Here is a 15323-nt window from a genome sequence, read left to right on the forward strand (position 1 = left end):
CCACTGTCCATAGGTCTGTCCTCAGATATAGAAATGTATTAAATATTTAACCTAAATTACGTTTATCCTGAAAATTCAATGATTTTGCTATTATAGTTGTTACTTATATTGCAATGCTATTACAACAGGTTGTTTCACGTTTTTATGCGACTTTCACCGTGAGCAGTCCTGGGGGCGTTGGTTGACATCAAACACGAACAGCCAACAGAAAAAGGAGTTACTTCACTAAAGTCTTGTAAGTATTAGATTCAAACTGAATCTTCACTCTCTCTTGCAAATTAAACAGCAAAAAGACTGAAATCACTCCAGTATGAATTCAAAAATTGTGCAGTTTGTTTTAATAAGCTTAAAATTTACCAAACTGTTATTTTACAGTTGAAGCAAAAACTAATATTGTGAATTTCAATCAAATAACCACTAAAGTAACTGGATCATTTTCAGGTACTTTTTCTGCTGATATCAAATTTTTCTTGGCATTTTGAAGGCTTTTAACCATATATATCAAATAATTTGATACATGTATCATTTTAGGGTATTTCGTCCTACAATCACTTTTCAAGCACATTTTTAGCTTACCTGAGAAGAAGTCCAGTAGGTTAGCTATTGCGATTGCCCAGTGACTGGCATGTAGCGTCAACATTTTAAACCTGAAAGACATCTTGTACTCCGAAACCCCATGGCCCAGGCCCAAAATAGTTGTTATGACAACATTCTTAATAACAACTGACTAGTTGGTAATTTAAATCAGGTGAGCAATATAGGGCCATTTTGGCACTCTTGTTCTCTTTACTACAGATAGCAAGTAATGCTGACATTTTTCAAATTTAAGGATGCGGGAGATCACTAATGCAGACAGTGAGCTAATGTATACAGACGCCGTTGAATCCTTGAAGGAATCTCAGCACTGGCAGAAGAATCAAAGGCTGCGTATTTGGTTCGAAAAACAGTGGTTGTCAGCTTCTAAAGTATGTTGGCAGTTTTAAGTTTAAGTAGGATACTTGTATTTGTTTGTTTGGATGTTCTTCTGTGTGTTAAAAGCTTTTTATGCCCCCACAAAGTGGCGGCATATAGGGTTGCCCTTGTCCGTACGTACGTCTGTCTGTCTGTACGTACGTACGTCCCGAAGATTGTTTCCGATCTAATTCTTGAAAACCGTTTGTCCAATCCTCACCAAACTTTAAACACATGTTTGTGACCATAATATCTTGATCAAGTTCGATAGTCATGGAAATCGCTTTAGTCATTTAGGAGTTACGGCCCTTTTTTGCCAAAAATACTTCAAAAATATATGTTTCCAATCTAATTCTTGAAAAGTATGTGTCCAATGTGGATCCAACAAGTTTTTTCCTGCCTGAATGGCGCCATATAACCTATACAGTCTTGCGATGCCGTAAAACCCAACTCAACTCAACTTATCCTATATGTGCAGATTATCCTGAATAATCATTATGGCTTATTTTCTGTGACAAAAAATCGAAGTGGGGGCATCCGTGTCCTATGGACACATTTCTAGTTGTTTATTATGTTGTGATTTTATTATTTTTATTTTGTGTTACTTTGAACCTATTAAATATCCTTTCCTTGTTCATTGTTTAACGATAGGCTTAGTATTTATTCCATGGTGGGTTAACATTTTTAAGTATATTGATGGGATTTGATTGAGCACTTAAGTCCACTCACAAATCAAAATCACTATTGTGTAACATGTAAACATGTATTTCAGAGATGGGTCCGCTACCACAGACAATCTCTAACAAATGTTAGAGTCACTACAACCAATGGATTAGAAAGGCAGCATTACCAGTTGAAACAACATTATCTTAAGAACTACACAGCAGGCACAGTGACCAGTCTGACTACAACAGTTGTGAAACAGTTTGTACCCGATAGTTACAAAAGGTAATTTTCATTGACCGTCTTCATTGGCACTTAAGGTACTAATGCCCCCCATTCAAAGAAGAGGGGGCTAAATCGCTTTGCTCATGTCGGTCAACCGGTAGGTCAGTCTGTCTCTCCGTCTGTTGGTTGTCCAAAGCTTGTCCAAGTTATAACTCAACAATACCATGACCTATGGTCATCGAACTTGACATGAAGGTTGGGCCTGACCAGTAGTATCATGTTTTACAAACATCTCTTTTTAATAATAAAATAAAAACTACAGGGACAAGTGTACATTTCAATCATAATTGGAAATAAGACTTTTGGATGAACAAACCTGAATGAATACCCATAGTGCATAACATAAAAGTATTGAACAAACAATGCTATACGCTGTTGATTCATAAGAAATAAAATCCCATTTGTAATTTGTAATACACATATAAATTATGTTTCCAGGTACGTTGAATACAATGTGAAATGTCTGGACTCAAGTCGTAGGTACTCTGAAGATTTGCCCAGATTTTTACATAATCGTCCACGACTTTTCCTTGATCATTGTACTCAACGCCTTCCATCAGCCATCTCTATGCCAGTCTCAAACATATCTGTACTTCCACACCAAAAGTTCACTGTTTTAAGTGCAGACAGCAATGCTACATACTTGCTTGACCTTAGCGGTTCTTTGCCTAGTTGTTCCTGTCCTGACTGGAAAAAGAACCATCTGCCCTGCAAACACATGCTTTGCATTTTGCTCAAGGTGCCTGGTAGTGGATGGGAAACACTAAGTGAAGAGTTCAAGAACTCGCCACACTTGAATATTGATATGGATTTGTTCTCCTCTGTTACAAGAGACAAAAAGCAGGATGGTTTGATGGACTCATGTTGCTCAGACTCTCCACCTACCCCTAAAGCCACAACATGTCAGAAGCATAAAGTGACTGTAGGTGTCGGCTCAAGGTGTAAAGTGCTTGCATCTTCTTTGAAAAGTATGCTCTACTTAGTTCAAACAGCTTCTGATTATGAGTCCATATACGCAGACTTGATGTTGCTTCATTCCAAAGTAAGGGCTTTGGTCCCAAAGGAATCTGGACTCTTGAGAAGACCACCTCGACTTGGTCGAAAAAGTAACACATGCAAGCATGGGCTTCTCAAGACTAGGAGAAAGTACAGAAGAACCCGTTTAAAAAAAACAACATTTGGTAAGCAGTTTCAGATGCATTTTAATTTCTCCTGAGTTTCAACTTATAATTTAGTTTACTTATAAATAGGGATTCAACGAGTATTGAAGTGCAGAAGAAAACGTATGTCCGCACCTTGCACGGCTTACAGCTATTTGCCTTCAGTATAAACACTTTTTATTTTAAGGAAAAGTACAATAACTGTTGAAAGCATAAATTCAATACAAAGACATAAAATTTCATGAGAAGTTTAAAGCTTATTAAAAATTATTTTCATTGTCAATGCCTTTTTAAGAATGTGTCCATTACCATTCAAAGAAAATTTTTACGAGTTTGGCAAGCAAGTGTAGATTAGATTTGGACAGCTTTAGATTTGAGAAAACTCTAGTTTTATATAATTATGTTATTGGGTTGATTTTTTTAAGTAACTAAAAAGAAATTTGTCGTAATAGAGGAATCATTGCTGATAAGAATATGTATATTATTTCTATGATACTTTTTATACATGGTCTTTACATCATGGTGCTATGTTGTTGTTTTTCATTTGATATACCGAAATACATTTACACTTATTCTAGTTCTAGACAATTAAATAAAAAAAATATACAATTTTTCCTGTCTTGACAGTAAAAGGTGAAAAAGTACCTGATGTGGGATGCCCACGTATTGTGCCACAAGATACCACAGTACCGGTATGTCATGAGGACATTGTTCCTGATCAAGCAGGTTGGTATTTAACAAATTCTGGGTTATAAATGCTCGATTAATTTTAATGTTTTGGCAAGGGATAAATATATTTGTATGTATTTTAGTAAGGGATACTTATATTAAATAATACAATTTTTATGCCAAAAACAAAAATGCACTTGTCTTTCCGTCCATGTGTTTGTCCAGTCGTGAGTATAATGCGAGATTGTGAAGCTCTTTAACTACAATACTGACAGTCAAGAAACCTTGGTGGAATGTTATTTAGGTAATGAAGTTTTGCACCTGTGGTTTTGTTTCCTGCTGCACTTATATCAGATTTATGGCCCTTGAACTGGCAAAAAAAATGCAAAAAAGTCCAAAGCTATATTACCTTGAGGCATGAAACCTCAGGGAAATGTTAATTGGGTGATGGTATTGGGCACCCGGGTTTTTGTTTGCCAATGCATATAATATATCCAGAGTAATAACAGCCAAAAATGTCATTTTTGGACTTGTTGCACTTGTGTTGCTCATTACTGCAGAATTATCAGTCATACACTATCCAGATTTTTCATTTACAGTTATAAAGTTTATTTCAGGATAAACCCATAGTATTTTTTCTCTTGATGTGACAAATTCACACTTTTTTATTTATTATATACCACTCATAAATTCACACGCAATACGGATTGCAAAATATGGTAGTCAGTGTTCAACTCCAGTGCAATATGGCCATATCCGACTCTGCAAATGTCATGTCATAACCAGCATCATTGTGCGATGATAGAATAATGTCATGACAAAAATATTGCATTATCAGTACTGCATTTGGATCCAGAATGTCGTATTCGACTCTCTTCGGTAAGACCCTAATGAAATCAGTATCTGAAAAAATATAATTACAACTTAAACCCTAATCTAAACCCAATACTTATATGCTATCCTATACAAATATCCTTATGAATTTGTTTTAGAACCAGTTGGAAAAATGTTGCCTGTCCCTGCCAGCTCTAAAGGTTCTACAAGAAAAATATCATTTCAACCTACAGATATTTCAGGTAATGTATATAGATATATTTTTATTCAGGAATGGATGTCAGTGTTGAGGTTCTTAATTAATTTCTTATGAATAACTTCATATTAAATGGACATATTTTCATACTTGTTGATAGTTGGCCAATATAAGTTTGAAGAATATTATATTGTTGAATATACACATTCTTGAGTACTGTTACATATAAGTTGTTCAATTTTTGGAAGAAAAAAACAAAAAGAAGAAAAACATCACAAGGGTAAGTTTTATGCTGCATGAAGCTATTAATTTATTTACATATCCACATTGATCCACAAATCTAGTTGCAGATGTGTCGGCAACAACTTCTGCTGACAGTTCCAGTGATATGCGAACCATTATTGAGTCCAAAACTAAACAAGGTATATTTCACCTTTTTTTTAGGCATGCTTACCATATATATTAGTTATCACAGAAAATGAGGCTTTTTTGCAATACAGCTAATACTGCAACTTAATTATAATTATATATTTTTGAACTGGAATACATTTGATGTTGATAGTATAGTAATTTTTGTAAAGAGAGTTGTAGAAATTATATAAATTATCATTAATGTTTATGCATTAAATTCTAAATACATTGTTATTGCAGTGTTGAGAGAAGTTTTGGAAAATCAACCAACTGGAAGACTTCTATTCCAAATAGGGCCTTACACTATAACTGACCACAGCATACATTTTCTCAACAGCACCTTGTCAGACGAGGTAATTTTTTTTAGCTTGTCTGATTTTCAAATAAAAATAGAGTATTGAAATATTAGCCTAATATTCTATGATTTCATATAAAACTATAGTATAATATACTTGACTATTTTATAGATACCTTTTCAACTGCCAAATATATTCAACACTGAATATTTTCCCTTTTGCTAGTGGTTTGTTGTTTTGTTTTATATGGTTTTAAGCAATGTATATGATTAAAAGAATAATTGTTTGTTTTACATGTTAGAGCACAATTAATCTCCATCATGCTCACCAAGAGTTAATATTTCACTGTTGACTATGCCACTGGTGAAATATAACTTTTGGTACTTACTTGCTGAATTATTTCATGATCTTACATTATCCTCTTTGTATTTATTCCAAAGACTTATACTTCAGGTCATTGATGTATTTCTTCATCTGATGCCCAAGAAAAATGTGTATCACATAGATTCCATCAATATGACCAGTATTTTTGAGGGAGATCAGGAGTCTACAGGTTTCTTAAACAAGGTAATCATTATTCGCATGTAGCATGCTTATTTTTTTTCTATCTTGTTTGCTACCGAAATAAATCCAAATTAATTAAAGGATACATGTGGGGCATTAATTTAACATAGAACTAAACACGTAATCTCTTGTCACTTTTTTGCTGAATTATGTTGCAAATGTTTAAGCAGTTGCTACTACAACTATTTAAAACATGTGTATGATAATTGATATGAAAATCAAATTTGCTAATAGTCTGAATTTTAGTTGAAATGTTACATATTTTACAAAGATTGTGAAGAAAGCTATGACAGCTTATACTACGATGTTGCACAAGAGTGTGGTCTTGTGTTGTCCGGCTTGGTGACCACCAACCAAACTCACATGCGCCCAAGCCGGGGAATCAAACCCGGGTTGCCTTGGTGAGAAGCGAGTGCGCTAACCACTGTACTAACCGGACAACCTGAATTTTAATCATGCTCCTATCTTTTCAGATACCCTTGCATCAGTATGATGCTTTGATTGGTGCAGTCAATGAAAATCAGGTTCATTGGGTTCTAATGGTAAGAATGACATTAGACAATGTTTCTTATTTCTTGTTAAATCCTGTTGCTGTGTTTCTGTTTGTGTTTTTTCAGCATACGTTTTCTTTATGAACACTCCATTGTACTCCATAGTTCTACCCCCTACAAACGAAGTTGAATTAAGCTACATACAACGGTATAAATTATGCTTCATATAACGGTAAAGCACATGGAGAGGAAGTGCAGTGCACAAGAACCATAACTCTATTTCAACCTATTACAGAGATGTTGCCCTTTGGTACTTTTTATTGTCCAGAGCAAAACTTGAAAACTAATAGATGAAATTTAATTAAACTTATTACAACAGTTAAGCACAATGAGTTGATTTCCTGTGTACAAGAAGAGCCATAACTCTATTTCAGATAAACAGAAAGTTATTGCCCTTTGTGACATTTTCTTGTCAGCAGCGAAACTTCTAAATTTCATAATGGATTTTAATTATATAACATACTTTGGTAAAGCGTGATGAGAGGAAAGGCAGTGTATAATTATCTCTGAGTAATGGCTTTTTTCCAAAGAATTAGTTTGCCATTCCTATGTGCAGGTGGCATTCAGGGGATATTCGTCACTCTTGTAAAAGCTCTAGTTTTAACTAAGTATTGGTCTTTTAAACATATCTAGCATTTGTGGTTATATCTGGATAAAATATACTTAACCACTAAGGGCTATTCCAGTAAAACATATAACCCTGGGGGGAAGGCAATTATTTTAATAGTATATGAGTGGGTGTTTTTTTTTGCTAATTTGGACCCCGAAAGGGTTAATTTGCTTCTGTAGGGAGGTGGCAAATTCAAAAGTGCCTCCCCTGGGGGTTATATGTTTAAATGGATTAGCCTTAAGCAATTAATGTTTTGAAAACAATTTGTTGATCAGTTCCCTTTTTCAGTGTTCATATAGGTTAGGAATCAACCCTTTTTTCTTCACCTGATCATCTGACCCATTTTTCAGATCGTAGTTCCAGATGCAAAATGTTTGGTGTACATAAATCCTATGGGTGAGCCCAGATCCAAATGTGACAAGTACAGAAACAGATGGACGTAAGTTGTCGTTTTTGTTGTTGTTTTTGAAAATATTCAATTATATTCCAAAATTTGTGTAATAATGCATACTAAGTACCAGATGTTTGGAATTGTTGTGAAAAGTGTTACATAAATATCTAACTGTTTCTCGGTTTTGTTTGTATATATAGAGCATTTCTGCGTGAAAGGTCCAGAAGGCACATAGGACAAGACGCTCTGACCCATGACGGATGGGAAGTCCAGACAGTGCCACATGACAAACAAACTGATGGATCATCATGTGGAGTTTATGTGATAAGGGTACTTATCTGCTATAGAATTTAATTTGTGCCATTCTTGTAACTTTTCTTCTTTGTTGTACAGCTTTGGCCTAATAAAAACATTATTTGGTTCTGGGTACCCGACCCTACCTTCAATATTGGTGCAAACCCTACCGTTTTTATACAAATACGTTATTGTTATTGAATTATGTAACAAAACCATTTATTTTTTAGCTTTTGCATAAAATGTAGATTTTTTTGTATTAAGCTGGCCCAATTGTATAGGCATTTTAAGACGGGTTAGTTGAAGAACTTTAGTTCATCTACATAAACTGAATACATTTCTAAAGATAAAATTATAATAAATGATTATGTATGTACATAGGAGAAGTAATTTGTAGAAATTATACAAGTCACTGGCCTCACAGGCCTGATATAGGCTGTACAGTTCAAGGTACTTTTAGTAACAATAAATTATAAATTATTTTAATTAGTTAGTTCATAAAATGCAGTACAAATAAAACAATCCGTTTCCAGCAGTTTTTCATTATTACCCTTTTTGAAACACATACAATAGGAGCATTTATAAGTATATATAGTTATATTCCTTGCATTGAAATCTTACCTTAATTTTACATTGTTTGTAACAGTTTGCAGACCTGTACTTGTCTGGTGAAGAAATGGACAGATGTTGGACTAGTCAAGACATAAAGAAGGAGAGGCTTCGGTTACGGCTCAAGCTTCTCTCATTAGGGATAAATGCAGAGGTTATATTGGGAAGGTGGTGTGGTGATAGAACATTCAAATCAGGGGTCAAATGATTCTATTCGTTGTCCGCCAATGAGAATTAGCCAAGTTGATGTATGCAATTACTTTGATTACCAAATCATAAAGAGTAATAGTCTTGGTAAAACTCTGTCAAATTGAGTAATGATTAATGTCAAATTTAAAACTAGGTCATTTGAAACTGAGAATTTGAACGCATGAATATATCATTCATTTCTTCAATGGTTTTTAGATATGTTATATTCTTGATGCCTTTGTAGCGTCAATCTGTAGTTGTACTTATATATAGATTTTATGATATTTTTATTGTAATATCAATATGGTAACTAGCTGCATTTTAATTCACATGTCTGTTGGCTATGATTATAAGGTGCCACTGCAGGATCCTAGCAGACTTGAAGTGAAACAGGCTTTGGATGAATTCTCAGGTATTATTTTGTTTACCAGTGCACAAAGGTAACAGTAAAAGTTCAGAATTAGTTTTTGCATGAATGAATAGTCTTTTTTCATTTTGAAATGTGAACATTATTTCTCACTCTTATGGGTATGAGTGTAAGCATTCAACCACAAGCCCAAGCATGTAAGCAAATGAGTCTTTCTTTTGCTATGTGTATTAATTTTCTTCTGTATTTGTCCAATGAATATAAGGTTAAAAAAAGATAACAGACCATTATAAATTATGTAGGCCATGTCTGTAAAAATGAGGTTTCTTAATTGTTAACAATGGATGACACAGAGTCCCCAAGGGAAGGCCTTGACATGACTGCACGAATGAACCAGACCACCAACGATGTGGATCTCCCTGACCTTGAGGTGCCAGTAGCCCCAGTTGAATGGAGCTCTTTAGAGAGTGAGCAGGGTAATTTATTAATCATTTTATATGTGTGTCCATATTTAGCAATTGCACTGACAGTTAGTTTCCATTAGATGTAATTTGTTATAGATCCACAGAAAATGGTGTGAATAAATTTCACGATTAAAATTCATGCTCTTATCTGAACTGTCAAGGTCAAAAGATTACTGGATTGTTTTCATAGTAATTATTCATGTCTCAGCTGTTATATTACAGAATGAGGGTCAATAATGATGTTCGTAAGTTAATTAAGTAACTACATGTGAATTAGAAGCATTTGGGTTTTCAAAATACAATAATATCATTTACTTTTGATTATGATATACCCTCAATTTTCTTGTGTCAGAGTTTAGACCCATAAGCTTTTGATCTTTGATACTTTTAAGATCAAGAGAGCATCATGGAGAAACACCAGAGAAAGGGGAATTTAAGGCAAAAAAGACCAAAGGATGTGCTTTCAAAGAAAGGTCAAAAAAGGTAAGACTATATTGGTAAATTATATCAAGTTTCACATCAAAACAATCTGGATCGTGCAATAACTCCAAACATAGTCTTGAAGTTAATGAAGATGGCTATATAGAGATAATGAAATTATATTTTTATGAGGCCAATTTTTTGGTTGTTGTGTGAACACAAATTGTAAATGAAATGTTCAATTTGTATTTTGTATACAATAATACAAATGTATAATTATTTCTTGAAGGTTCTTTAATCTTTAGTTCATGGATGAAGGTCAAGATGGTTTTTTTTGCTTAAAATGTTATGCTCTTGATTCAGGCACAAACTGTAAGGTGCCATGGCGATAAAAAATGATAAAAATATTTGCATGATAAACAGTGAATAACAAGGTTTGCCTCAAACTATATTTGTTCTTGGTTGGTTAATGAATTTTATATCTACCCTGCAGGTTGCAAAAAATTAAAGAAAAGAATGAAACCCTAGTACAGTTCCTGTTGTCTAAGGAAGTCAAGGTAATGTAATTTCTGATGTAGTTTTACATTTCAACTCTTGCTGTTGAATGTTGAACCAAGAATGTTTGATTTTACTGTTCATACCATACTTATACATACATGTTTATTATACATAGTGAAGTAATTAAATCAAGTACATGTCACATTGTCTTTTCTGTTACGAAATGATTAATATCATAATAGCCTTCGAGAAACAGCAATGTAACTTTGCACTTACTTTTATAGGAAAAGGACCACAACAGTGCAGGACACACAATGCTTCTAAAAATAGTATATGACACTTATGGCTTTTAATTCAGTGTGGCAGGGATAATACTCCTATTCATTCATAGGTCTAGTTTACACTATCCAAAGAAAGAGATATTTACAATATAGTAACCTCATATTATTTATTTCAGGCATACCTACTGAAAATTATGCAAGGCAAACCGGCAAGCAATCTTCACACTATCTCCACTGGGATGTCACAGAGAGCCAGGAGAGCAATAAAACACAGTGGATTTGGTCCTATTGATGATGATGAACAGGTACATTTGTTGACTTGGCTTCCTTAGGTTGATAACATTTATATTATATTTGTGGATTTGACTTATTTTTTGTGTAAGAGTTTTTAGTTCTAAAATTATTAGGATAAATCTGATGCTTTTAAGGCAATACATGTGTCTTATATTTATCTCATTTTAGTGAAATGTTCTTGTTATCACACTTGTGTGATGAGGCTTTATGAAAAAGTTGATTCTATTGCATAAGGGTATTGAAAAAGGAATACAAGATTCATTCTATTATTTATCCCGATTGATCGTGTAGTAGAGGGATACATTGGATATATTCAAGAGCTAAAACTAGACACAATGAAACACATAGACTATGTGTTTGATGTCTGGGTCCCTGAGGTGAGCTCTGCCAGAATTTAAGATTCTCTTCAGATTTTATCATTCTTATAAGTTAACACTGGTAAATGTTTTGAAATATGTGTTAGAGGTTGAACTCCAAGCACTTGTTGACCACATGTACGAGTTAAATGTCTAAGTTTTAGTCTTGAGAAATTGCTAGTCTAAAGGGCACACATTTTTTTGTGTTCATGACTATCAGATAAGTAATGTTGATTTGATAGAACACTGACAGTATTTAATCGGACTAAAGGGTCATGTATATTGCTCATATCTAGTATTTTTCTGTCACTAACTAATGGGGCTTTATTGTTATTTTTTTTTTAAAATGATGTCCAATTTTCCAGGCAATCATGATGTTTTACAAGAAGAAAGGGTACTCGAAAGCAAAAGCAGAGGAAATGTTCAACAAAGGTAAATACAAACTTGGGATCAATATTCATTAAAAATAATTATGCAATTTTCATGACACCCTTAGAAAATATCTTTATTAGAGTCTATACAGGAAACATTTTAACCTGTCTGTCTATCTGTCTAGCCAACTTAAACTGTAAATCCATGTACACAAAAAATGGCTCCATAGTTTGTGTAGGAATAATTTCTAGTGACATCTCTAGTAGTATGTGGAAATATCTGTTTTGGTCTGTGTATTCCTAGGTCTTTAAAAATAGTCTGATGCTAAGAATTTTCTTCTTTTTGAGATATGTAGTAAATAAAAATGAAAAATAATAAACTATAAAGTAAATTAGATATGATCGTTATTGAATATTATTAATATATCAAAATAGTTATGTTCTGAAAGTCTCAATCCTAATCTTATCTTCATGTTTCATGTCCAACAGGTGTGACGCGCACTAAGGAGGAGATGGAGGTCATCATGCACAGGGAGTTTAAGAGTTATCGAAAGTACAAACCAAAGTGAATCAATTTACATGATTTATGTCGTAATTTCGCTTTTTTACGGACACTGGAACTCGACGAGGATTTGAACCAGTTAGTACTGTCAAACCTCACGCCGGCCAGGCACCAAAAATATTTCAGGAATGTTGTTCATGCATTGTTTTCAGTGAAATCATTTTACTTTTATCAATGCAAAGGAAATCAGTTTCTTACATTTCAAAAATGTATTTTTTGTCTCTGCTCAATGACATATTATCTATTTTTCGGCAAGAAATTTGATTTTTTCTTAAATCGTTTGAGTGGTTGATATGAAAATAAAAACCATGCACAATTGTCTACCATATGATTCAAATTTAATTGTTGATTATTGTTTACCAAAACAATGTTATCTTCCTCTGAATGTATATGTAAGTTATCCTCCTTTGCTATCTTCCTCTGTGTGTGTGTGTGTGCGCGTGTGTGTGTATGTGTGCGTGCGCGCGCGCGTGCGTGTGTGTGTGTGTTCCACGATGTGTGTGTGCGCGTGTGTGTGTATGTGTGCGTGCGTGCGTGCGTGTGTGTGTTCCACGATGTGTGTGTGTGTGTGTGTTCTCTGTGTTTTATCTATGTGTAAATATCTTCCTCTGTTTGTGTGTGTGTGTGTGTTATCTTCCGCGATGTGTGTGCGTGTGTGTGTGTTGTGCGTTAGTGGGAGTGTATATATGGGTGTGTGTGTGTGTCTCCATCTTTGCCTGCTCTTGTGCATGCTTCTTCTACCTGTCTAACTGGAGGTGTATGATCTATCCCTCCGTTTTCCCTTTTAGTGTGTCTGCTCTATCTATTTCTATTCATTCATTTTTTTCTCTCCCTCTCTTCCTCTGTCTCATATTAGCATTCACAGTCCATTGTATATGTTATAATTTGATACCTGATTGTATAAATATTATGTATAAAACCAATAAAATGATATAATTTTGTACCATTTGCAATTGCATTTTATCACTTGGCCATTTGCATAAGATTTAATGTCCATGATTGCTCCAAGGTTGTCACCAATAAAGCAATATTAAGGAAACATTTAGCCTCCCTATTTGGAGTTAAGGTATACACCATTTAACCACGTTACGTCAAGTACGGACCCATGAACAGCATCATGGAAACGAAAATAATAAGGCCCTTTTAAGGGGTATGAAGTGACGATAATACTACAGTTGCTGATGGACAGACGGACAAAATGTTAATAGAATAATACCGTACATGTATTGACATCACATCCTATTACCACAGTGTAAGAACACATGTCCTCAAAAGACATCTTAATTATCGAGTCGAAGATGAGACTATATATACCTCTGCCTACTGCTTGTCGCCGTATAGAAAGCATACTAGAGACTGTGTCCCCCTTATAGGTACATTTAAGGGAAATACTAGACCCGAACTGATCATAAAGTGACCTCCACCTGCAGGTTGAAGCCATAGGAGACATAATTTTATAATAAGGACATACCAGACATCCGCTGAACATATATCGTGACCTCGGCCAACTGGTTGCTTTCTTATACAATACATGTAATGACCTCCGTCTACTGGTTGTCGCCTTATACAATGCATTATAGGGACTTTCTAAGCTTTAACTATAAATTGAATGACCTCCGACTACTGGTTGTCGTCCTAATAGGCTAATAATATTGACATACTATCCCTCAGCCGAACAAATAGTGATCTCCGCCTAGTTGTTGTCGCCTTATACAATACATTACAGGGACATTATAGTCTCGATCTGTAAATCTAATGAAATCCGTTTACTGGTTATCGCCTTATGCAATACATAATAGGGTCATTCTAGACTTAAAATGTATATTTAATGACCTCCGTCTATTGGTTGTTGTCACAATAGACACACAATAGTGACATACTAGACCTCGACTGAACATATAGTACCCGTCTACTGGCTGTCGCCTTCTACAATACATTAAAGTGACATTCTAGTCTTGAGCTGTATATTTATTGTCCTCCGTCTACTGTTCGTCCAATTGGAAGACCCTTATACGGACGTTCGGTTCTTGAACCTAACACAAATTGACCTCCGTCTACTGGTTGTTGCCATAAAAGACACCTAATAGGGACATACTAGACTTAGCTGAACATAGCTTACTAGTTGTCGCCTTGAAAGACCCTTATACGGACGTTATAGTCTTGAACTGAACTCATAATGACATCCATCTACTGGTTATCGCCAGGAAGGACCCTTATACGGACGTTATAGTCTTGAACGGACCTCATGATGACCTCCGTTTACTGGTTATCGCCTCGGAGGACCCTTATACGGACGTTCTAGTCTTGAACGGACCTTATAATGACCTACGTTTACTGGTTATCGCCTCGGAGGACCTTGAACGGACCTCATGATGACCTCCGTCTACTGGTTATCGCCTTTGAGGACCCTTATACGGACGTTCTAGTCTTGAACGGACCTCATAATGACCTCCGTTTATTGGTTATCGCCTCGGAGGACCCTTATACGGACGTTCTGGTCTTGAACGGACCTCACAATGACCTCCGTTTACTGGTTATCGCCTCGGAGGACCCTTATACGGACGTTCTAGTCTTGAACGGACCTCATAATGACCTCCGTTTACTGGTTATAGCCTCGGAGGACCCTTATACGGACGTTCTAGTCTTAAACGGACCTCATAATGACCTCCGTTTACTGGTTATCGCCTCGGAGGACCCTTATACGGACGTTCTAGTCTTGAACGGAACTCATAAGGACATATATATCCGTCTACTGGTGATCGCCTTGGAGGACCCTTATACGGACGTTCTAGTCTTGAACGGAACTCATGATGACCTCCGTTTACTGGTAATCCGCTTGGATATATATATTGACACCGCCTTCTGGTTATCGCCTTACTATCCACATATAAGGGACATACTAGACCTCAGCTGAACATATGGTGACCTCCGTCAGCTGGTTGTCGCCTTAGATTTTACGGACTTACATTATAGGGACAGTTTAGTCTTGACTTGTATATCAAATTACCTCCGCCTACTGGTTGTCGCCTAAGGAGGC

At 35.3% G+C, this 15323-nt stretch overlaps 1 protein-coding gene across 1 annotated transcript in view; it reads left to right on the top strand.

The window, feature by feature from the left end:
• Window positions 1–13229, top strand: part of LOC128219134 (uncharacterized) — a 30061-nt gene extending 16832 nt beyond the window's left edge. Inside the window, exons 9-28 of the mRNA XM_052926954.1 lie at window positions 129–216; window positions 830–965; window positions 1724–1899; window positions 2338–3080; window positions 3687–3785; window positions 4721–4804; window positions 5103–5180; window positions 5410–5522; window positions 5919–6032; window positions 6503–6571; window positions 7541–7629; window positions 7782–7911; window positions 8522–8638; window positions 9028–9085; window positions 9394–9516; window positions 9897–9987; window positions 10418–10481; window positions 10880–11008; window positions 11719–11785; window positions 12214–13229. Of these exons, the coding sequence (XP_052782914.1) occupies window positions 129–216; window positions 830–965; window positions 1724–1899; window positions 2338–3080; window positions 3687–3785; window positions 4721–4804; window positions 5103–5180; window positions 5410–5522; window positions 5919–6032; window positions 6503–6571; window positions 7541–7629; window positions 7782–7911; window positions 8522–8638; window positions 9028–9085; window positions 9394–9516; window positions 9897–9987; window positions 10418–10481; window positions 10880–11008; window positions 11719–11785; window positions 12214–12293 (2648 nt within the window). The 3' untranslated portion in view covers window positions 12294–13229. The remainder of the gene's footprint in view (window positions 1–128; window positions 217–829; window positions 966–1723; window positions 1900–2337; window positions 3081–3686; window positions 3786–4720; window positions 4805–5102; window positions 5181–5409; window positions 5523–5918; window positions 6033–6502; window positions 6572–7540; window positions 7630–7781; window positions 7912–8521; window positions 8639–9027; window positions 9086–9393; window positions 9517–9896; window positions 9988–10417; window positions 10482–10879; window positions 11009–11718; window positions 11786–12213) is intronic.
• The last annotated feature ends 2094 nt before the right edge of the window (window positions 13230–15323 follow it).

The sequence above is a fragment of the Mya arenaria genome, chromosome 15, assembly GCF_026914265.1.
Source record: "Mya arenaria isolate MELC-2E11 chromosome 15, ASM2691426v1".
NCBI classification, from domain to species: Eukaryota; Metazoa; Mollusca; class Bivalvia; order Myida; family Myidae; genus Mya; species Mya arenaria.